General features: G+C 32.5%; 1 protein-coding gene across 3 annotated transcripts in view; it reads left to right on the top strand.

Annotated features, from left to right (window-relative positions):
* The window catches only part of htt (huntingtin), a 595,026-nt gene extending 569,718 nt beyond the window's left edge, over nt 1-25,308 (top strand). For all 3 annotated transcript variants that reach the window (XM_085807902.1, XM_085807903.1, XM_085807904.1), the window contains exons 52-57: nt 2,721-2,788; nt 2,925-3,060; nt 3,178-3,340; nt 15,343-15,503; nt 15,623-15,710; nt 24,003-25,308. In XM_085807902.1, coding sequence (XP_085664028.1) covers nt 2,721-2,788; nt 2,925-3,060; nt 3,178-3,340; nt 15,343-15,503; nt 15,623-15,710; nt 24,003-24,098 — 712 coding nt within the window. In that variant the 3' untranslated portion in view covers nt 24,099-25,308. The remainder of the gene's footprint in view (nt 1-2,720; nt 2,789-2,924; nt 3,061-3,177; nt 3,341-15,342; nt 15,504-15,622; nt 15,711-24,002) is intronic.
* Nucleotides 25,309-25,664: the final 356 nt, after the last annotated feature.

The following is a 25,664-nucleotide window of genomic DNA, read 5'->3' on the forward strand; positions in this document are numbered from 1 at the left end:
AACGCGAATTTCCTATCGTTCTCTTTAAGTGATGCTTTACGAACTTTACACCGGCTTTCCATAGCCCTCCGAAATGAGGGAACTTTGGAGAAATAAAGTTCCAGTCTATTCCTCCGGACGTGAAATATGAAGCCAAAGTTTTGTCGGGAAAATTAATTACATTGTATAATTTCTTCAGCAGAGAATTTGCTCCTGCAAAATTAGGGGTATTATCAGTAAATATTTTCGCACATTTGCCACGTCTGGTCATGAAATGCATAAGAGTAGCAATTAAAGCATTAGAAGTCGAATCTGACAAAGGCTCAAGATGGATAGCTCGTGTTACAAAGTTTATACATACACAAATATAAATTTTATTCAGCATGCCCTTTCTCTGATGCTTGTAAGTTACATAAAAGGGACCGCATCGATCCAAACCTGAAACACTAAATGGGGGTGATCTATTAACTCTCTCGTATGGTAAATTACCCATAATCTGTGAAGACAAAATGGGTTTGTATTTAAAGCATGTCACACAAAGGTGTACTGTTTTTCACGCAAAATCTCTATCGCCTAACGGCCAAAATTTTAAACGTACTGCATTCAATAATCTTTGAGCTCCAGCATTCAATAATCCTTGAGGGCCAACATGCAATAATCGTCTGAACACACTAGAAAAATAAATCTTACTTAGCTTGGAGTTTCTTCGGAGGATCCTAGGATATTTTTGAGAAAATGGTAAAGACACTTTTCCAAGACGGCCACCAACACGAATTATTCCTTTACAATCAACAAAGGGATGTAATTTTTTTAAGTTACCTGTTATGTCCTTTTTACAATATAGAGCTCTCTGCTCATGCTTAATAAGCATTTCCTCAGCTGTTCTTACCTCTTCTAGTTGAAGAGGCCCTACCCTTTTTGATCTATTCTTGCAATTATAAATGAACCTAAAAATATAAGAAAGAACATTAATAATTTTATAATAATTGTCACTAATATTCAAGAGTTCAACTAAAATGTTAGAGTTCATGTCAATCAACATATTTCTCTCAGAAATGTCATTAATGTCAATAGAACCTTTGCTTTCGTGCATAAAGGATTCTCTTTCATTTGGTGTTAGGTGCTGAGACTCTGAAACTGTTGGTTGTGAGCCCTTGTAGGGAAGATGTGGCTCTGTCAAAAATTCTGCACAAGGCCACCACTTGTAATTGTTCACTAGAGAAGAAGCACTAACTCCACGCGTTAGAAGATCGTTAGAATCACTCAAAAAAAAAAAAAAAAAAAAAAAAAAAGATATTAGATGAACCTTTATGACCCATAACCTTTTTAATCTGTGTTTCCAATCTTGCACCAATCAGTGCACCCAGTAATAATACCAGTCAAGGCAAGGAAACCTTTTTTGACAACTTTCTGCTCTTGGAGGCTAGCAAATTCACAAAAATTTGTTCTCGATTCTGTATACTCTTTGCATAAACGGCTGCACCATACGACTTTTGGCTTGTGTCAGAAAAAACATGGATCTCTATATTTTGATCGCATGAATCCAAAACAAATCTTGGAACACTAATGTTACGTAGTTCCGAAAGCTCGCTGCACCATTGAGATCACTCGTCATTCAGATCAGAAGGTAGCTCAGCATCTCATGGTATCTTACGTAGCTATAGCTTTTGTAGTAAAATTTTTATTCTAACAGTGAATGGCATGATGAGTCCAAGGGGATCATAATTTTTCCAGCTGTGTTTGGAGGATGAAGCGTTTGGTACTTTTCTTTCTTCTCGAACTTTCAGTCAAACAAGAAGTCTCTATCTTCTTGAATGTCCCATTGAGTTCCTAATACTTTGAGTATTTTTTCATTTGAGCTTAATGGATGAATGTCAAAATTTTCTTCTTCCCATTTTTTAACTAAACGATTATCATTCGTCACCCATTTGCGTAGATTCATCCTATCTCCATGCATAATTTCCTTTGCTTGCCTTGAAATTTTTAAGGCTTCTGATACAGTTTGTTTTTAATGCTTCCAATGCTATTTATTTATTATAGCACGACCACTTTAATTTTGCCTCTTCATCTGATTTTGATAAATTTACCAGAGCATATTATGCATTAGTTTACTTTTTAGTCTTCATATTCAAAATGACTTCTGAAAATGACCAGCATTTCTCAGAACATAAATAAACACTAGCACTGAATTTCACATCTATAAAGGTTGACCACCACCATTGTCCATGAGTGGTTGTCTTAGAGAGGATTTTAATTTTTCTTCATATGTAGTATTTTCCAGTGAAAGCCACGGAATGCTATTGATACTAAGACAAACATACAAACTGACCTGTTTTTCAGGTAAATATCATCAAAACGCTTGCATGCATTATTAGTTAACTGTAACAAAGAGTAGCTGTATTAACATTTTTTGGAGGGGACTGTATTGCAGTACTTTGAAGTTAGATAGTTACATCAATATTGCAAGATTGAAGCAAAACATGAATAAGTAGTAAAAAGTAAGTGATGCTGCTAATGCCCAATGTGCTGTGTATCATCGAACTGATTTTTAAAATATTTCTTATAATGTCCCATTAAATAGTTTTTAATTGTCTTTTCAACTTTCAAATTTTAAAAATATACTCTTTAGGAAATAAGTTTATATAGGATTTGCATGAATTTTTAAAAATCTAAGACCATTTTTGCATGAAATTAATGCTTTGATATTTGTTATAAAGTGTTTTTTGTTTTATCTTCAACAGAGTCCGATCAGGAACGCCAGTTTCCTCATTGGCTGCTTTAGGTCTCTTTTTGTCTTGTATGTATATAGGTAAATAATGAACATTATAGATTATCAAATCAATCATATTTCCCCCCACAATGGAAACATAATTGTTTTTATTGAGTACTATTACTCTGCTTTTTAATGGCATTAATATGAATTTTAGATTGTGTAATATTTTTAGGAAAAAGTACAAATATGTGGTCTAATGAGTTGGTTCCAGATACAAAAACACCCGAAAAATTGCATTCTGGTGGCAGGCAAGTGCATTCAGAATTTATGCTTGTTGCCATGGAACGTGTTACAACATTATTTGACAGGTAATTTAAAATGATAAGTTATGTTTTCAATTTATTTTGCCATGCCTGGACAGAAAAGTATTTGTTTCATTTTGTCACTAATGCAATAGCACTTCTTTTATTTATTTATTTTTTAAGGATTAGAAAAGCATACCCATTTGAAGCTGAAGTTATTTGTGAGATTCTGCCAGCATTTCTAATGGAATTTTTTCCTGTGCAAGAAATTTTGAATAAAATTATCACAGAATTTTTATCTAGTCAACAACCACATCCACAACTTATGGCTAAAGTTATTTTTGAGGTAATGTTTGTTATTTTCTTCTTCTTCTCAGCTGAGTTGTTTTGTAAGAATTGGTCGTATTTCATAAAAATATTGTGTGTATAGTGAAAATGTGTATAACTTGCTGATTGTATATACAGTTTATGATATTATTTAAAAAATGAAATTTTAGAAATAACACTCTTGTATAAAATTTGCAACATTTAAGCCTAGTCAATTTTTAGCTGAACTTAAGAATTTAAAATTTTCCAAGATAGAATAAATTTAAGTAATTATTCAAAAAAATCAAAATGCAAAAATTGGAACTATCTTATTATTTTTTTTTTTGGAGGGGGGATTATTATTTTTGTATGTGTGTATATTATGAGCAGATTGAGCTGGTACAAATTCAGGATAGTATTTCAATATTGTGCTAATTTTGTAAGTATTGTTATGTTCTTTTTTCCCCCTTCACATTGCGTTTAAGCGGTTCATGTGGTTTTGGAGTGAATAAAGACAACAGCACTCGATGAAATATTGAAATACACTTTATTAGCCAGTATTATTCAAGATAGCTCCAATAACATGTTTATACAGTCATCAAAGAACTACAATAAATGTGCTGACACAAGCAGCGACACAGCCTCCAGGTTATCAGCTATAATGGTGAAGACAGCTTTATTGAAAAGCACCAGAGTATAGCTCCCGACAGTCGTTCCCGAAACTCAACACACTCTACTCGATGATGCACTAACCGCGATACACTACGAGACTCTTTCGGTGCACTCAATGACCAACTCGGCACTCACTGACTGACTGACTATCAACTCGATGGACTTTCGCACGGACTAACTGACTAACTCTCCGCGTATCAGCAGGGTTTATATAGCTCTTGGCTTGTATTTGAGAACATTCTAGGTTAAGCCGATAAGAATTTGTTCCAGAAGGTTCTCCATATGTCCATGGCATATCGCCAATTTTCTCGCCAAATGGGCGATTTCTCGCCAAATGTGGCAACCACTGCCTTCCCTTGCCATTTTATGGCAACCCTAACCCTGCTTTGCAGAGAAGCTATCTTACCACGACTGTACAATTTGTAACAGTATAATAACATTTTCTATGCACACAAGACCAATGAAAAAATTATGAATCATTATTTTTATGAGTCACAGCTGCAGCCTGGGTATAAGACTAACATAGCATCTAATCTGGACTCTGGTGATTCTGATCTGAATAAGCATGATTTTTTGCCGTATTGTACAGCCCTTCACCACTTTTAGGCAGTTGAAATCGCCTATGCATCACTGTTGCACCATCTATATTGTTGTTATTTTTCATGGTCATATTTTCAGTTAAAATGGCCAAACATTAAAAAAAAAACTTAATATTACATCAATTTTAAATTAAACACATCTGTGTGTGGAGAAATACATTAAATTTTATCAAAAGCTTGATATGGAGTCGACAACTGAGAATGTAGAGCTTTTGTAATGAATGATATTTGAAGACTAGTTAAATAAAGTTTTTTTTTTTTTTCCCAATATATGACCAAACATCATTTGAGACTGAAAAATGTTCTAGCGGGCCACGTTCACGATTTTTGCTTTTTTGGGAAAGTAAATTTTCGAAGTCCAGATTCTACTGATATCTGAGATATTTGGAGAAAATTCCTTGTTGCAATAGTGCATCATTAAATGAGGCAAAAAATTTTCTGATAAGTAGGAAATCTTTGGAAGTTGATAATTAGTGTTCTTAAAAATGAAATGCAAAGCACAAATTCAAGAGCTTATTTTGTGGGCTGATTGTATAATAGTACTTAACAGTATGAGATTTGCATGTTATTTTTCAAAAATGAGAGAAGATACTATAAGATGTATTAATGATATAGGTTATGTATTCTGTAATGGATATCAGAAAAACAGCTATTTTGTCAATGACAATGCTTCATGCAGTGAAGAAATATCTTTCTTTTAATCACAGCAATGAGTAGCATGAATCCCATTTAGTCCAAGCATTGTTAGGTTCATATTTGTTCCTATGAATAGTTTGGATATTGCAAGGATCAGGGTAACTTAGTTGCAAATTGAACAAAGCCGTGCCTAGACACTTGTTCACCTGAGGATTAGAGGTAAATTCATTTCCCGTATATAATCAAATTATCTATATTTGTACAGTTTTATATTATACAAAAGTGACTATATTAAATCATAATGTTTTAACTCTTGCAGTATTTTTAACTGTAACTTTATCAGTCTATGTAGTTCGTTACCATAAATGTAAATTGCATCAATACCTTAGCTGCAAGAACGCAGTTTAATGCTAGGAAACAGATTATATAGTACCGTGAAATCGCAGGTCTCTTGAAGATACGTTAGTCATTAAAGCGTATTTCAGATGGATTATTAATATAAAAAAATTTCGCATTCTGTTTCATGGAATTAAGGTAAACCATGCAATGTATTAAAGGAATCTGACTGCAGAAAGATAATAAAGTAAATCAATTAATTCATACTGAAATAATTTTTCGGCCTACTATGTTGACGTTTTGTTGCGTTAGAAGTAAATTGTGAGACGCCACTTTGACGAGAATTTGGCTACAAAAAATGGTTATTGCGAATCATTTTGTAACAACAAGAAGGAAAGAATATAATGCTTTTAAATTATCTAAGTAGTGCTAGCAAAGTTTTATTATTTTAAATATTATGTTTTAAAACTATGCTTCTTGATGTGGCTCAGAGCCTAAAGTTAACAACCATAATTTATTTTTTAAATGAAATTTTAACTTTTCATAGTCAATTGGGCGCCTCTTCTAGCTGTTCAGCTGAGACAACTGCCTCACTTGTGCCACCATTATCTCGGCTCTAAAATTAAGTGATCATAGCTTCAACCCCTATCTGAAGAAAAAATGGCACTCAGTATAGCATCTCTGACAGATAATGTGGCCTTGACAACATTGAATGTGATTTGAGAAGCATGCAGTTCCCATATCAGACGACTAAATATGCAAGTAGAAGCAACTATGTTTATTAAGATTTGAAAAGAAATGAGTCAGAATATTTTTCAGCATTTCAAGAGGTCCTAGAATTAGCCGCTTTTGAAGCAATATATTTGAGCCCTAAATTTGTATTAATGAAATGATCAGTTCTTTCTCGTTCATTTTATTAAGTACCTGATGATTGCATTTCTTGATGAGTAGTGGAAGATTTTTACTTTTGTGTCACACGTTTTTGGTAATTTGAAAAATCTATCTTTAACCTAATGCATCATTTTCTTTCTTAAGAATGTAAATCTGTTGAGAGTTCAAAACGTATTCTTACTGAATTCAAAACAGTCTGGCTGTGTATTTCGCGGTCCTGTTCCCGTTGGAAATATATTGTGACAAACATTCTTTAATAATATCAGATAAAAGAATGAAATACATACGAATTGTTAACCTTATTAATCACTAAGAATTACAGATTTGTATTAATGTAAAAAACAAACTCATTATTCACAATTAAAAATTTCTAAATGTACAGATGAGTTAGGCAAAAGTCAGTAAAAATTTTAAATCTTTCGTATTTTAGTGGATTTGCAATGTGTAAGCTCAGAAAATAATGAGGAGGGAAGTAGTTTTATGAGGTAAAATTTTAATTAGATTTATGTTTCCAGGATTTCGCTGGTAGACTTTTTGCCGCCCTGCGCAAAATCTGAAAATCCAAAATTCTGCCGCTGGTTCCTTCCTAAATTCTAAAAAATTTGTCGCCTAATGCGGTCGTACCGGTTGCACACACTGTGGTTCATTACTAATAAGCATCGTGTAAAGATAACTAAGGCATTATGAACGGCAGAATCAACATTTCTCTAGCAATCGTTGATACATGCCATCGGATATTATCGTGTTTAATTTGTCGTTGACACTGAGTGATTATTGTGTATTCATAATTTCAGATAACGCTATAATCAAAGCTGCAGGATGTCTACTTTGGTGATCTGCATGGTCATTCATGCGTATAGGCTTATCACTCGATTTTCCCCAAAAATCGAGAATAAGAATCGCTTACGGAAGAAACAATGAGAGAGTGATTGTAATATCACCCTTTCTTCATCCTCCGCCTCATCGAGAAATAACTCCAATTTTTTGTATTTTGAACTTTTATTGCACAAACACAAACTAATACTAAACCTACAATACTAATAACTGAAATATATATAAAATAATACAAGTTAATTTCGGTTTCATTAATGGCTCCCACGAGCCTTCCTTATGGCCTTTCTGTCGGTCTCCCTCTTGGAAACTAAACTTATGTCGCGTTCAGATTGAGAGCCAGTGCCCTCTACATCTTGTTGGTTGGCGTCACCCGTACATCACAGTGATATTCCTTTCTTGATTAATGTCACAAAATCCAGTTTAACAAAATGATTTATCTCCTGCTTGGGAGTAAAAGTTTTCTTAAGCAAATTAGTCTAATGTCAACCAGGGATATTGATAACACAAAGGCAGAACCGTATATTCAATATTCTAGTGTTCCAATGTATATAGTAGCATGTATTGGAATATAACTGTAACAACGAAATTTATGTAATAAAATTACTTAAAATTGATTACGTTGTATTTCATGGGCTGTTTTCAAAAATATTTTTTTGTTTGTTTGTTTGTATCACTGGAATATCTTCGGAGAGAGCAATAGAGTGCTAAAAGTAGGATCATTGAAAACTGGATTACTTAATTGACAAAGAACCAAGGACTCTTTGCCTAACTCCACCCTAGGTTTAGAGCAGGGATGGGCAAACTACGGCCCGCCAGAAAGTTCTATCCGGCCCGCGGACAGAATTTTTAATTTGCTGGTCCGAGGCAAATTAAAAGAAATATATATTTATATATTATATATCCATCTTCTTTTCTACTTTGTTTAAATATTTTTTTTTTTTTTTTTTTCAAAGGACTGATGATCTTTTTACATAGTCTATTTTTGTTCTACAAAACATAAATCGACAGAAATAGCAAGAAGAGACAGCTTTCAATCCGTAAATTGTTAAAAGCGCAAGTTCTTTGTTAGTTATAGCTGTAGATTGGCGCCAACAAGCGTTATCTCTTTCTCGAGAAGCAGACATATGGGAATCCAATATAATTGAATTAGACCTCACATGTGGCAGACTGCGCATTTTTTTTAAGCTCCAGCCAGTAGCTTTTTCTTTTGGCGCGAGTTCTAATATTATTGATTGCGTATGGAAAGATTGCGGAAAGATAGCATCAATGTGAATAGTGGTAAAATTAAAATTAAAAGTATAGCGTAGCTAATGCTTTTTTGGGTTATTCATAAAATATTTCAACCACAAAATGGCTATTAAAAACGTAAAGTTGAATCAGAGTTCCGTGCTTTTAATGATAAATGGACCTGGATTTTTTTTTTTTTTTTTTTTTTTTTTTTTTTTTTTACAGCTGTAAAAGATAAACCAGTGTGTCTCATCTGCAATGAAGCTGTAGCAGTCTTCAAAGAATATAACATTTCCCGTGATTTCACATCTAAGCCTATGAATTCCAATTACGAAACAATCTCCGAATATGAAAGAAAATAAAACGCAGGAAGTCTTTATAAAAAATTATTAGGCCGACAAAGTTTTTTCAAGAAGGTAAACAGTATCCAAGAAGCAGTTACACATGCAAGTTACATTGTAACATACAATATTGCTAAAAATAATAAAGCTCTCAGTGATGGCGTTTGTTAAACAGTGCATGCTCCAAGTTTGTTCCATGTTTTACGCCTAGACAAGAAAAATAATTTTGAGACTGTAAGCTTATCTCGAAAAACGGTAACTTCTAGAATCGAAGACATCGATAAAAATTTGACATCACTATCAGAGTTATTGACTGATATTGACATCCGACTGATAGCCGGACATGCTATCCATTGACCAGTTAAAATTTTGCTCCATAGCTATGGATGAAAGCACTGATATAAATGACACTGCTCAATTAGTATCACAGTCAAAAGTCTTTAATCCGGACTCGTCGGGACTTCGGTGATTCCGGATTATCGGTTTTTCCGGATCTATTTATTTGTTTATTTATTGCAAGAAAAATACGTCTTATGTGAGATAATCAGTCCTAATTTAACTTACTGTTCCTGAGAACTGGAATCTCTGGACGAGCTTTTAGCTCAATAAATTTCAAGATGTCTGATTGCACAGCATAATTTCATGTTTAATGACAATCATCTTAAATGGGGAGCCTCTAAGAGAATTTATTCCTAAACCTTATGTAAAAATATTTTTAAAAAATCATCGCTCTGCCTTAACACTTCCTAGAAAATCAACTGACATGGAAGAAGAAACTGCATAATTAAATATGTTTGTTATGTTATGAAAATGTGATATTTTATGAGTTTTTAAAACATTTTAAAATTTTAAGGGTTTTTTTAAAATTAAAAAATGGTTTTTGGTTCAAGCATAATTAATTTATTTTCTGTTCTTTTTGCAAAAAGTAAAACATTTAATTAGAATTTGGCATTCTGCTTGTATAAGTAAGAATGTGACAAAGTGTGAGCAATTTTCATAGCTCCCCACTGAATATATCCCAGTAATAATCTTTATGAACATTTGTAGCTTTGTCTTAATTAATACAAGATGTTTCTAATGGCTTTTGTTTTAGTCCAATTATTATAAGCTTTGCTTACGTACTTATCTGGAAAACAATGTATAGCATCGCAACGAATAATTAATTGCTTTTAATTTTTAATCTAATGTAGTTATGGCACCATACGCTTTAAATGCGAAATTTATAAATTTATGTCTAAAATAAGTAAAACACGTGCTAGATTTATTAAATACTGTTGCGAACTGCGAGATCGTTGCTATTTCTTTAAATAATAAGACCTGATAAGTAGAAAGGAGTAAACGATTTGTAAAGTCATTAGGCTATCTCGATGCAGGAGACGTGAAAAATGCGTAGTGCCCTTGTAGGGATTCGAACACCGGACCTCTTGATTGCTAGCAGGACGTGCTATCCGATTATGCCACAAGGTAAGAAGAGAGAAAGTACCTTGTATACCCCCCTTTTAAAGGACGACTGGGGTTGAAGGAACCCAATCACAAAATCCTGGTGGCGACGAATTTACGTCCACCAGCTTTTAGCTGGTGTGACACGTATAGAGTCATTAGGTTAAATCTATCCAGGAGACGTGAAAAATATGCATTGCTCTTGTAGGGGATTCGAACACCAGACCTTCCGACTGATAGCCGGACATGCTATCCATTTACACCATGAAGCCATGAATGCATGTAGTCTTTTCCGCATAAATACCTTATGTATTTATTAGGAAAACTGGCACAATCAATAGTACACACAGCACAATAATTGCTAGAAATGTCCCAAGGAATACGAAGATATTTAGCAATTCATGGCTTGATTACTTGAATACGAAATAATTCGTAAAATTCCTCACATCACTCTCTGTCTAAATCCTAACTCGTAGTTCAGCTAGTCATTAAGTCTCACAGTTGATTCACTACTGAACTCGCGTTGATCGTTGATCTTCACTTTGCTGCAGGTCTACGATTTCCTAGTATCTTTACCATTAAATCTACATAATTGCCAATGACTTTTTGCGGTAATTAAATAGAAATGGTTTTAAAAAACACCAACACCCTGAGGCGGGAATCCTTTCTCTTGAATAATAAGGCATTTTTCGAAGTCTAAAACAATTGATCAAGTCTTCCATCTCATCGGAGGCAATGAGTTAGCCATTCGATGAAGCAATTATGGTAAAATAATCGGAGAAGTAATTAATATAGCAATTTTTCTAAAAGCAATTTGTAGGCATATCCATGATATCATAAAGAAGCAAAATGTAGCAAGGATGATGGCATTTTTGATTTTAATAAGCAATTGATGCTGCGTTCTTCATGAGCAATCTTCATGGTCGACGCCCTTCCTCTAACTGAGCATAGAAATGAATTTTGAGTAGTATCTAGGCCTAGCATGGTTTATGCTTCACGCATGCGCAATGACAAGCTCCGTTGGCGTTATTGGCTGGCGTCCGTTATACTTAATTGGCGATGTATCATGAGATTGGCAACTAAAGACATGGTGTTATTCCACGAAATTTTGTCACTTTGCAGAAGTTAAGCCTGAATAAGAAGCTTGAAGAGTTGAAGAAATTAAGCTGTTACTAATTTCTTACATTTAGCGTGTATGGAAGGTAATTTTGTATGTTTGGAATGTTCGAAGACATATTTTGGATTACCACTAAGGTAAGATAATGTAATCAAGAATACGAAAAGAAGGACCAAAGTATGTTATTTTGCTGAATGGCTGTTAAAAGATGAATTTTTATGATAACTGTAAATATGAAATTAAAAAAAAAATATAAAATGAGGTTAATTGATTATGTTAAGCTCTCAAGAATTATTTGCCTAGTATGAGACATGCCTTTGTGGAAAGTATGAATTTAAAAAGAAATTTTATAACAGTAAACATAGATGAAATATCAAACAAAAATACATTTGAAAATAAATGTAAAATACGGTTAAGTTAATTGATTATTGCACATTACAAAATCCTACAGCATTAATTTAAGCAGTTTATAAACATCAACACGAGTGAAAAAAGAATAACGGCTATTCCCCCATACGCTTTTTCAAGTCCCCAGTAAATAAATTCTCGCATAATTGGGCACAAAGCTCACCCCATACGCTTTTTTAAGACCCCAGTAAATAATTGCTTGCATGATTGGGGACAAAGTGAACAAATTTCACACATTCCGCAGCACTTCACTTACGCATCGCTGAAGACTTAATTGTGAATTCATCGGCAAGCCAAACATACAAGCCAAGCGACGAAGGTTACCATGCTGAAAATGTACCTATTGCGCATGCGTGAAGCATAAACCATGCTAGAGTTACTTGAATTTTGATCATTGAGAGACAGCACAACGTCGCGTGGTATGAGGCGGCCAATCGCGTGATTTCTAAAGTTGAAGTCGGTCATGTGGATACTAAGCGATTACGAAATTTAGTTTATTAGTGTATAATTCAGTAAATACGATGATAATATGAAAATAATTAGTAATAATAGTAAAATAAACGGCAAAGTTCATTCCCTCTTTACCAGGGCAATAATCAAAGTCTTTCAAACTTGCTTTGAGAGGCAAAATAAGTAATAAAAATGACGAAATAAACAGATGAAAATATTTTGAAAATACTATATACATATGTGCATCACCATTGTGGTGGATCGATCTAGGTTGCTTTACTATGTTTTCAATTGTTGGATCATAATCAGTGATTTGTTTTAGTATATCATACGGACTATTTCGCATAGTTTCGAAACAACTGTGCGCAGTAGTAAGAATATATTGATTATAGATAGGCTGTATTTCCAGATCAGCATGAATTTGCAGATTTCTAACATACCACGAAGCGTTAACAATAGTACGTAAAATCTTGTTTTGTAGAATATTTAGCTTGTATCTTTCTGTCTTGTTTCCAATTGCCCATGCAGGAACTGTGTATAGTAAGATGAGTCTAATTAATGAAATACAGAACATTTTCTTTATTTTTTAGCTGAGTTTTGAGTTTCGTCCAATTAATGGGTATAACGCAATGAAGGCAGCATTTCCTTTATTAGTAATATGAGTAATGTGATCTTTGAAGGGTAGAGATTTATCTACGTAGACACCAAGGTATTTATAAGAATCCGCTACAGGTACTATTGCGCTATTAATTTTAATTTCTGTGTTGACTAGCATACACCTTTTGTATCTTCTAAATAATACGATATAACATTTTGAAGCATTCAGATTAATTTTCCAATATTGACACCATCTTGTAATAGTGTTGACGTGCAGTTGCAGATAATTTATTGCCAGTTGAGGATTCCGGAATTCAGTATCACAGTATCATCTGCGTACTTGAGTACCTTAGAATTCAGAGGATTAAGGAGCTCGTTTATATATACGTTAAATAATGTTGTCGCAAGTAATACTACCTTGTGGGACGCCACAATGAATAAGTTTTTTAGCTGAGAGGGTATCTCCGCAGCGAACTTGAAATGTTCTGCGTTTCAAATAAGGAGTAATAATTTTGATAAAGCTTACTGGTTGTAGGAAATTAGTTAGTTTGTGAATGTCCTGCATGCCACAGTCCATCAAAAGCTTTTTCAAAATCGAGGAAGCATGCAGCGATTCCATTCCTATTATGGAATGCAAGTGAGATGGTTTCAACTAAATTTAAAATTTGATAGGTGGTACTGTGTCCTTTGCGGAATTAAAATTGCAAGTCATCTATTAAAGTTAATCTTTCCAGGTGGTCGGTTAATCTGGAGCTAAGGATTTTTTCTAAAACTTTCCCCATCGTTGATAGCAAACTGATCGCTCGATAATTAAAATCAATTCTGGGATTTTTTCTTGGTTTCAATAGAGTGATTACTATGGAATACTTCCACTGCTGTGGAAAGTAGCATTATTTGATGCAAGCAGAGAATATGTTGGTCAAATTTGCAAAAATACATCTTCTTGGCAAGGCTTTTAAAGCTTCGTTATTTATTTGGTCGTACCCCTTTGCCTTCTTGGATTTTAGCTTCTTAATAATTTTCCGTACTTCGCTAGGAATACTAAGTAAATTATGATTTGTTGGGATTCTATTTTTAATACTATCTGTTGTATGTTGAATTTCAGCTTCGTTATTCATATTATTCAATTGATGAGGCTGAAAAATTTTCGCTGATTCTTCTGCCATTAAACTTGAAATTTCGTGCTGGGATTGATATGTTCTTCCCACGTGATCGATAGGGTGCATTTGATTAGTCCGACCTTTTTGTAATGACTTTGCAATTTTCCAAACCGTATCATTTTGGATTTCTAAATTTTCTAATAAAAATTCTACTTGTTGGATCTATAATTTGTATTTCTTTAGTTTTTCTGTTTAAATAATTCACGAAACTCTTTTCTCTTGGATTTCTTGAAAGTTTCCAGTTTTTTCCTAGCGGTATTGTGTTGTTTGATGATATCTTTGATATGAGTAGGTAAAGTTACGTAATTAGCAGTTTACACGGATAAGATGCATTTTTTATGGCCTGCTGCATTTTATTAATTAAAAGATAAATTTCTTAATCTATATCGTTGCAGTGTGAAACATTAGACCTGCAGGGAATGTTCATGAGCTGTGCTGTATATTTTTGCCAGTTAATTCTTGTGGTTTAAGTTTTTAGAAACCATAGAAGTCAAAATTGACTGGGAGGCGACCTGAGGATAAATCTTCGATAACTGCTAGATGAGCGTTTGGGGGATATTCTTAAAAGAACGATGTATAGTATTTTTCCGTCTCCATCGTGGTTATATCTGGTAGGGGAATCAGGTGCAATTAAACGTATGTCGCTGTTAATTAGGTAATTGTTGAGTATAGTATTCTCATTTCTATTAGTTTTCCTCGAGTTCCATGATCTCTGAACTCCCTAGCTCTCCGACCCGTATTTATGTTCTGAAGCGTGGACTCTGGAAACTTCTGGAAGAAGCAGTTGTAAGGCTTCGAAAATATGTTTTCGCAAATTTCCCAGAAAATCGCCAAGTCGGCGAGATATCGCCATATGTTGCCAAGGCCCCCTTTGAAACTAAATTTCCTATATTTCACCTTCTAACTGAGCTATTTTCACAATTCCAAAGCCGTTGCATTCAGAATTAAAAGATCTACAATACTGTGCAACAAAGAAACACTTAAATTCAAGCCATATGTGACCAAAATTAGAATAAACACAAAAATAAATCATAAAATTATTACCATTCTAAAATCACTAAATAAATAAGCAGTACAAAATATTATAATAATACAGAAAAAAAAAAAAAAAAAAAAAATACAGCCAAAAAGGATTATAATATTTTGAAATATTTTCAATAGTACTCGTATATTGAATTTTTCATGATATACAATTTTTATTTTATTATACATTAATGCACTCTCTAGCTTTTCAAGTGTACATTTTTTAGATCATTTCTATACCTTGAATCCACTCTGAAATAAATATAATTGTTTAAAAATATTGCATATTTGTAAATGGTAATTGTTTACAGGTTTTCCAGTATCTACATAAACAATCACAAGAAGAAATTATTCATGAATGGGTGTTACTGTCATTATCTAATTTTATGCAAAGGTCACCCTTGTCTATGGCAGTATGGAGTCTGAGTTGCTTTTTTGTGAGTGCTACAACAAATTACTGGTTTCAAGCTCTGTATCCTTTTATTGATTTGTATATATTTTAGATGTTTATATAATTTTAATGTGTTGATTTTTAAACTTTCATATAATTATGTAGTGATGTATGTGCTGCTTTTCTTAACAATAACTCAGATTTCCATACATACAAAACAGAATGGGTAAAATGGAAGAGCAAGACAAAGTATTATTCTGCATTGCTGGTCTGAATTTCAGAAATCAGGTACTTTTTGAAATATTTAAATTTAGTTACTTTTTTAAAAAGGTAAAATTTTATTTTTAAATATTTTCCAAAGTTTCAAAGTAAGTGCCTTAAGGTACTTAAAAAATGTACAATTTTAATTTTGAATAACTTACATTTGAAAAAAAAATGTAAAGCACTTTATTAGCTTCTTTATCACGTTTATTAAAAATATTGAAAATTTTTTAAAAAGTCAACTAAATATTTTATGTTTAAAATTCTTATTAGAAACCTTAGTTGGCCCAGATTTTGAACAAAACTCTATGAATTTCGACACATGTCCCTCTTCTTAAGAAGTAAAAAAAAATTGATGCAAAATTTCAAAAGTTTTAAACAATTGGGAAAAATGGCATAATTAATTTCGGAAAAAGTTCATAAAGCTTCTAGTTTTTATGACTTTTTAATTAAGCAACTTTATTAATAATTTTTCAAAATCTAACTAATTAATTAATTAGTGCTCGATTAGGCAAAATAAATGTGTTTTATTGTTGTTTAAGAAATGACTATCTCAGATTATTATTTTTTTATTATTATTATTTTTAATTTCTGGGACTTCTTGGAGCCGAAGTTGCAGTAACAGGCATCACTAAATTTATTCTGAAATCATTTCGGAATGAAAATGCTCTGGTGTCTGGAATTAGTGCCAAAGACATATGCACCATCATTTTATGCACCTGACCAAATTCTGCGTTAGATTAGATAAACTGCTTCCAGTACATTATTATATAACAGGGTTGCAAGTACATTTTCCTGTATATTTCTTCTACAGTTCTTTAACTTTCGATTTAAATGTTCTAAAACAGTAAGATTTACTAATAAGTAATTATTCGCTGTCTGTTCAGAAAATTTTCAGAGGTCTTAGCAGCGAATTTAAGAATTCAAAATTTTTACAAGGTATGATAATAAAGTTCAGTAAATGAGGTCATAAGATGCATAAGCGCGATCGTCTGCGAACGAGAAGTGCAGAAAAGATACCTCATTTACAAGTTTGAGTGCGGCGTAGGAATAGGCATTACGGGTTTCTGTTAACAACAACTAGCATGCAAAGGTGTAGCATTGGTTGCGAAGTAGAGCTATAGAGTTCTTTTCCAAGCTTTTTGTATTTGGGGAAAAAATCACGATATGCAGAAAGAAGTGTGCGGAGACGAAGCTATATCTTTAAAATGCATTTAAAATGGTTTAAACGTTTTCAAGATGAACGGGATTCCATTCAAGAGGCTGTTCGAAGTGGTAGGCTAAGGACTTCTCATAATGACGGAAATGTTGAAAAACTTAAGACGATATTAGCCAGTGAAAGCAACAATGAATGCTAACAAACATGTACAAGGATGTTCGGGCAAAACATTAATGCAAAGGATCCGTCGTGTACGTCCAGAATACGCCGAGGCAGGCTGCTGGTTCATTCTCCATGATAATACTCGGCCTCATTTGGCCATCGTAGTGAAACAGTTTATGGCTTGTAGATAAGATCGCAAGTCACAAATGCATCGCAAACTTCGAAGAAATATAAAACGTGTTTCCTGATTTATCCAGATGGAAACATGACAGTGAAACACTTTCAGCTACAGTGGCTTAGAATGTTTTCAGATATCATGGAAAGACATGAGTTTTTCAGGTGGCATATACACAGACAAAAACAACAAAAAGTTTAAAAACAGGAATAATTTTGCAAATGGATTGCAGTTTTTTATCGGAACAGGAAAAGTCTAAAACGACTAAGCAGTTTGTAACGGCTATTCCTCAAAGTTTACGTCATCAGTTGCACTGCACATCATAACAAAAGATTATGCATTTTGATGAATACATTTGATATTTATGAATATTTGATATTTATGAATATGATATATTAAATATATTTGATGAATAAGACGTAATGTTGTAGATGTCACGTTTTCAGAAGCGTTAATGATCTGAAGTCCTAGACCTTTTGTGCTCAAACCTTTTTTTAAGATAACCCGAAGGAAGAAACCCATGGAAGTCCGATCTGAGAAAATTCAGCTACAGCGAAATCTCAGAGCCAAACCAATTCTATTTTCCTTCGTCTCCTAATAAAAATAGTGCTATCATATTAACACCATTTGAGTGCAATATCCAATTTCACAGGCCCAAAATCAAATCCTGGACTTGTGAAAAATCAAGCTGTCTCTTTCCAATCAAAAACGCTCGAAAAAAAGGGCTCTTGTTACATATATCTTCCACAAGCCACACCACATGTTTAATGACCAACTAAATCGATGCTTATTATATTGCTTAGCTTTTAAATTCTGTATAATTCAGTACTAAATATTTGTAATCAGAAACAACATTTCATCTGTCTAGAAGACTATCATCAAAAACGATGCATTTTCGTCTAAGTATAAAAGAATACTTAAAAAACCATACTGCCTTTCATATAATAACTGACAGTCCAATTTTGTAGCGACATCGAACGCTATAAATACATTGCAACTATTTTAATATCTCTCGCAGAGGTATTTTACAACACACATGCGCTTAAGTCTTTCGTTCAAGAGTGTGGATACACAAGAGTATCCTCGAATGGGGCACACTTATTTGTTCTGTGTTAGCGCTCACGTTCAGTTTCATTTTCAACTTTCTAAAGAAGATTTTTTTTGTAGAGTTGTTTACTTTGGGAAAGAGAGTTTTAAGATTTATTTTACTGTTTTGCAGTTTTATCAGTATCACAATGACACTTATGCTATAGTAAAAAGAGCCCACTAGCAGCCGAGCGGTAAAATCGCTGAACACTGGTAGTTCGATCCGGGCTTCCGATTCCGGTGAACGGGCTGGCCGAATGGGCGTTTTCGTAGTTTTGCCTTTGCGTTACGTGTATACGGGCCAGTTTCCTTTAATAGTCCTCGATGAAGGCATCCTTCCTCTTAGACAGATAGCCGTCGAATGCTTTGCTATAATTAAATAAACCAAACCAAACCTATAGCAAAAATATCTCATTCCATTCGTTGTGCATTTTCTTATTTGGTGGTCTCAAAGGAGAAGAAGAACTGGAATATCATCATATTTAGCGCGTTTTTTAAATATATTTCCAAAGCAGCAGTTCAGTAACTCGCATTTTTTAAAATACTATATATATACACAGGTACAGATAGAAGTGGGCGGCACACCAAAGTTTCACCACTGGTCGTACAGGTGTAGTCGCCTCACTGACTGTGCAGTTCCGCCGCAACAGAAAAGCGGAAATTTATAAGCATTGAATATTTTTAAAAGATAAAAGTTTTATTTACATATTACAGAAGTATTTCCAATTATTTGAATGCAGTTTTAAAAAAATGTCCGGAAGAAACAATTTTAGTCGGAATCATCGCTCCAAGATCTTTCAGCTAATTGGAACTTCAGACTAATTAAAATACAGCTGATTCTGTGCATTCAAAAACAGCCATGCTGCCCAAATGGGATAGTGGTTAATGACTGACCGCCGTACCCAAGGGCCCGGGTTCGAATGCCGGAGAAGGCATTGATGTTTTTAAATGTTTTGTGTCTGTGCGGCATAGGAGCACTCTAAATATGTGGCGAGCCGAAAGTCCTTTCGAGAGGTTGGTGGTAGAGGTATGGAGACCCTCGGATCCGTCAGCCCGGTGTGCTCTGAATCAAAATTAGGGCAAATGATTAGGTAAATTGAGATAAATGGCTATCTCGCTAAATTGGCGAGATATCGCGAAGGTGGCGACGGTTTTGACAACTAATTTCTGTTGGCAAATTTGGCGACATTTTGATCCGATCCTTGTGTATCTGGAACGATCCTTGTGTATTGTAGTAACTGGTACTGTTCTGCCTTTAGTAGTTGATGGCGCTCTCGACATGTGCCGAGAAAAGTATAAAAAAATAACGATGTTTAGAATCTTCTTGATACTTGGGCTCTGTAGAATTAAGAATACTTGAACCTTGAAAAACTTACTATGATTTTCACGGCCGCTTCTATAAGAGGAAATTACTTAAAACCTGTTAAGTGTCGTTAATAAAATGTTGTTTGTGCTGCTAATTATCTTGGATTATAATTTACATCATTATCATTACAATCAATTCGAGTGTTCTATGAATTTTGAAAACGATACTAATGCTCCCTCAACTGAATTATGGAATCTCCTGAGTCATGAGATCATTACATGTTTTGAATCGACGTTGAGATCCGAGCCAATTTTAACTTCTCTTAAACTTATAGGAACTTTTATGTAGTTAATATTTTCCCTTTTTGTTGGATTCGAGGTCAATTCAGAAATTTCAGTATTTAAACATAGTTCAACTTCTGCTCTCCCAGCGCATTGTTCTTTTCGGAGCATAACACTTCTAGCGCCAGCGTTAATCATTGGTATAAAAATGTTTAAATTGAAAATGTTTCGCCATTTTTAATTTCTAATAAACAGCCGATACCTTCGGAAGAATTTTCTATCATAATTAATCCATTATCGATAAAATCTGCTTGAGAACTGACAAGATTGGTCGCGTTTTTTTCTCTAATTCATTTGCCTCTAGAGCTTTAAGGCAGACTACATTTATTTTTCAATTAATTAAGTTACTAAGTAGTACATCTTCTCGATTTCCGAAGCGAAATCTTTTTATATTCTGACATAAGCGATATGAGGGAGATCAAGCGATGACCGTCCGATCATCTCATTATCAGGAACAAGGTATACATTTATGCCTTGGCCTTTTACATTATCAACTTCAATATCGGCTTTAATCATTCCTATAGAGGTCACCCTTTGATTTTCAAAACCATCTAATTCAATTACAGCAGGTTCAGGTTTTACTTTAAGTGTCTGAGCAACTGAAGTCCTTAAAAGACAATAGGAACTCCCCGTATCAATTAAAGCCCGTACTTCATCAGAATTATTCAGTTTTGCTTTCTGCAAATATGAATTGCTCTCTTCTGAATTTTTCTCAGCTTGCTTACAGAATAATTTTTATCATATGAATGATTATTTTCAGCTTTCGTAACACATTTTTAGCATTATGACATTTTCGGCATGTTACTTCTTGTTTTGGCATCGGACAGTCCTTTTAAATGTGTCGAAAATTTATATAGCTGAAGCATTGTAGTTCAGATTTTTCATTTATGTAAAGCTTTTTCTTTTCGTTGATTGTAGCAACTGGACCAGGTACTGTAACTGAATTGATCTTTATATGTAACTGTAACCGTATCCAGCAGCCCTTTTATGTGACATTAACCGTATATGCCTTCCAGTAATTTCAGGAAATGGAAGGTACCAGAGATTTCTTGGCAGCCAGGGGAAAACTCTATAAGCCTGGAGAGAGCATTGGTTCTCAGTTTTTAGATCAGAGCTGTCTTCGGAGTATAAAGTTCTCCGTGTGCACTTCGCCTTGCGTTGTATTTAACATTCTTACTACTGTATATGCGGCGAATATACCTAAAAATAAATAAATGTAGTTTGAAATTATAGGTGCACGTTATGCGCCAGAATATACAGAACTTTGAAATGTAACTACTGATTGTGCTATCTTATATACTGAGAACAGCTGTACGAGTATTTTTGAAAAAAGGTCTAAGATTCTGAAGTATTTCTTTTGGTAAATATTATCAAGCTATTATCAATTCTGTATGTGCATTGGATCTATTACGAACCTGTACGCATGCAACAAGTGGTAAACATTTCACGCAATTAGAGCGGACACGATGTTGTAATCTGGTTCTGATATGGAATTAAGTGGCATTTGTGCGCTTTTCGATTTATCTTAATCGAAATAGCATTCGTCGTTAAGTAATTTGCGAAACGTTGCAGATAATATTTAAATTTTTCTTTTTTAGGATTAAAACTTTCAGTGTTTAATACATTAGCATTATTGTTTTATTTAGATACATTCATTTCTGGTGTTTCTTTTGTTAATAACTGCTGAATTAGCAGCTGTTGATTATGATTCATATCATTGATAAATGCTTTTAATTGTTCCGAATTCAACATAAATTAAATACAAAATTAAAAAAAAAAAATACTTCGGGGGTGAAAAAATAATAAATTGAAATGAAAGTACTTTACCTCATCGTCAAGCTAACTGCTGGGACTAGTTGCATAAACCCACGTATGTTTGATGGATGAAGGCCGGAACTATTAAACGTTTATTTATTTTACATTTAGTGCACATACTTAACAAGACTATGGATAAATAATATTTATATATATTTAAACAAATTTAAATTTAATTTTTAACAAATACGTATAAAAGTAAAAAAGCAAATTTAAATCCTAAAAAAAGGAAAAAAACCAAAATAATTTTTTAAAAAATGTGCAATCATATAAAAGATTTAATACTCGAACTAATCTACAATATCATTTAAATTCAGAAGCATAAGCAAATCAAGTGCAAAATCAATCCATGAAAATAAATTTACTAATTTAATAAATTAAACATTTTTTTAAAAAAATGCATATGTGAATGACCGTTGAGTAGGCAGGAGACAGACTTATCAAGGGGAAGTTGCCTCCAAACCTAACTCTCCAATCATTCAATTCGTGTTTTGTCATTCATGTAGGCAAGGGTAAAAGTCAAAACCAAAAGTAATTCCAATAAAGTGGTTCCCTTAGAAATTAACATTTAAGAATTAAAGTTCAAAAAGGAAAATACTAATGAAGTCTTTTGAGAAACAAGCAAGTAAAGTCAAGAATTAAACTTTCATTTTAAATTAAATTTTTTAAAAAATTAATTTTTTATAAAAAATAATAAAAATAATCTAGAAACCAATGTATTTTAGAAACCCTTGTCTACAGAAACCTCCCCTACACGAATATGCATATCAATAAAAAGAAACTAAAAAAGAACTAGACATAATCCATATAAACCAATAAGAAACAAAAAGAACTAATTACAATTTTTAAAAAACAGATATATATTTAAAAATATAATTTCATATTTAGAAAATACTTAGATACTACATAAAAAATTTTAAAAAATACTTAAAGCAAGTAAATAGTAAGTTTTAATTCTAACTTACCTACTATATGAGTGTTGGGGGTCTGCAAAAGTGTTGTAAAAGAGAAGTAAGTGTGTTCTTCAAATTATATAGATGGCGCTTATGTAGGTAAAGTTGAGTGTCAAGCTGCTATCTTTGTTATAGTAAAAAAAAATTTTTTTTGGTAAACATTAATATTAAAAATTAAATTAAATTAAATTAAAAATCCTAAAGGTAGTAATCTTTTTTAGTTTCTTTTTATTGATATGCATATTCGTGTAGGGGAGGTTTCTGTAGACAAGGGTTTCTAAAATACATTGGTTTCTAGATTATTTTTATTATTTTTTTATAAAAAATTAATTTTTTAAAAAATTTAATTTAAAAAAAAGTTTAATTCTTGACTTTACTTGCTTAATTTTTTAAAAGACTTCATTAGTATTTTCCTTTTTGAACTTTAATTCTTAAATGTTAATTTCTAAGGGAACCACTTTATTGGAATTACTTTTGGTTTTGACTTTTACCCTTGACTACATGAATGATGAAACACGAATTGAATGATTGGAGAGTTAGGTTTGGAGGCAACTTTCTCTTGATAAGTCTGTCTCCTGCCTACTCAACGGTCATTCACATATGCATTTTTTTAAAAAATGTTTAATTTTAATTTATTAAATTAGTAAATTTATTTTCATGGATTGATTTTGCACTTGATTTGCTTATGCTTCTGAATTTAAATATTGTAGATTAGTTCGAGTATTAAATCTTTTATATGTTTGCACATTTTTTTAAAAATTATTTTGTTTTTTTTCCTTTTTTTAGGATTTAAATTTGCTTTTTTACTTTTATACGTATTTGTTAAAAATTAAATTTCATTCCTTGCAGCAATGGCACAAAGAAAATTTAATTAAATTTGTATTTAAATTTTATTTTTTTAATTAAATTCAATTTATTCTTATGAAATAATATTTATATATTATATACAAACATCATAGCCAGAAAGAGCTGATACAACTCCATTGATAATTCGATCGAATTTTTAACAGTAACAAAGTCAGATGTTGCCACTTCTAGAAAGTAAATTCTACAGGATATTCAAAACTGTGCAGATGCTCAATAAAGTGTTTCAGAAAAATGTAACAGCAATCTAACAAACATGGTTCGTAACAATTAAAATAGTTTCAGTAATCCAAATTTAACCATGTGGCAGGTGTCATCTAAGCTTCTTTATGAACATATAGTTTTAATGTATTGGCTTGTGATGTACAATAACCTAGATAATGACTATGTATTGATGTAAAACCTTTCTATTTTATTTGCAGAAAGTATTAATATACCTTTCTTTTTGTTGTTTTCAGCTACAAAGTAATGAACAAAAGCAAGCATATTTCAATACTATACAAAGTGTTGCTCTCCCTCATACACCGTATGCTGATTTATTGCAGTGCTTGTAAATTACTTGCCAACTACATGTGTTCTGAATTAAAAGAAATTGATTATGAAGATTATTATTTTATATTTATGTTTAAAAAAGGGGGTGGCACAGGGAAATTCATGTATACCTCAGATATGGTTATTCCAAGTTACATGCATGTATTTTCTTTCTCAATTGTAAATCTTATTCAAATTTTCTTTCTCAATTGTAAATCGACATAACTTATTTAATTATTAATCAACATTATTATTTGTATTGCATAATTTAAAGACTTTGAATGTCCAAAGTAATGAATATTTATTATTAAATTATTATGTTCTTTTTCTATTTTAAATCTAGTTGTTATATTTAATATATAAAATACCCACTGGGTTTTTATTTTCAGAAGCTTTTATAATCATTCCTTTAATACTAACAGTGCGTTAGAAAAGCTTTATCTGAAAATACTCATCTCTGTTCTAAAGAGATCATTTTGCAAATGTAAATACATTACACACATATATATATTATAGAAATTGTTGAGTTTTATAATGAACTTTTATAAAATATAGAATTACTTTATCATGTTTAAGAATACCTCAGGCATCTGAATGTATTTTTATGTCCTGTAAAATAGTATTCTAAGTGCACATTTGTTCATCATCCAGAAATAATTATGCAGGTATACATGTATTAGCTATGTATGTATGTGCAGGTATGGATTTAAGAATATGAATTAAGTATTTTAAAGGCAAGTATTCTTTTCAAGAACTATCACTGAACATTGCTTGTTGCAGATGCACAATTTAATCATATCCATTTATTGCATATTATACTTATGAAGGTAACTGAATTAAATAGCAAATGTTTGAATAACTTATTTCCTTGAATGAATTTGTAATTTTTGTAACAGGAAAAACTGTCTTTCTCAAATTATGTGTATAATTTTTTCTCATTAACATTTCAAAATTTTAAATCTATAAAGAAATATAGCAAAAATAGTCATCAATCAGTTTAATATGAATAAAAAATTAGTAACTATAACAATAGACTTCATTTATTAAATGCTTTTCTTTCCCCTTTTAAATCAAAAGGTTAAGAATTTAGAGTTACCAAGAAGCAATGGCTGTATATCATCCTTAAAATATACATATATAGAGACTAATTTTTTATTATGTTCAAATCTGTGAATGTAGCAATATGTAAGCAGAAACTAATTTTGTAAATAAAATCTATACTTTAAGACTTGTTTTTCAGTGTTCTAATTTGAATTACTCTTGCATAAAATATATGCCACTCTTATGTACAGCTTACATATAAGACATGTTTGTGTGCAAACTTCTAGGAGGAATAAGTTGCCAAGTGTCAGTATGATGAAGCAATGCAAAACCAGAAATGTCGATCTTCACATGATAAATGACATTGTACAGAGAAGAGTGGAAAACATAATCTGAGGAAACAATCATATTTGCCTTTCATATTAATGTTTGGTCTGGCACTGTCGGGCACAAATTTACAAATTTATAGACTCATATCTCATGCATGTTTGGATAAAAGGAGTGACAGATAATGGAAGTCTTGGCAGAAAGAGAGGTATGTCAGTTTC

Source organism: Stegodyphus dumicola, chromosome X1 (assembly GCF_044657685.1).
Source record: "Stegodyphus dumicola isolate Sdum_Otavi_A_Nest chromosome X1, ASM4465768v1".
Taxonomy (NCBI): Eukaryota; Metazoa; Arthropoda; class Arachnida; order Araneae; family Eresidae; genus Stegodyphus; species Stegodyphus dumicola.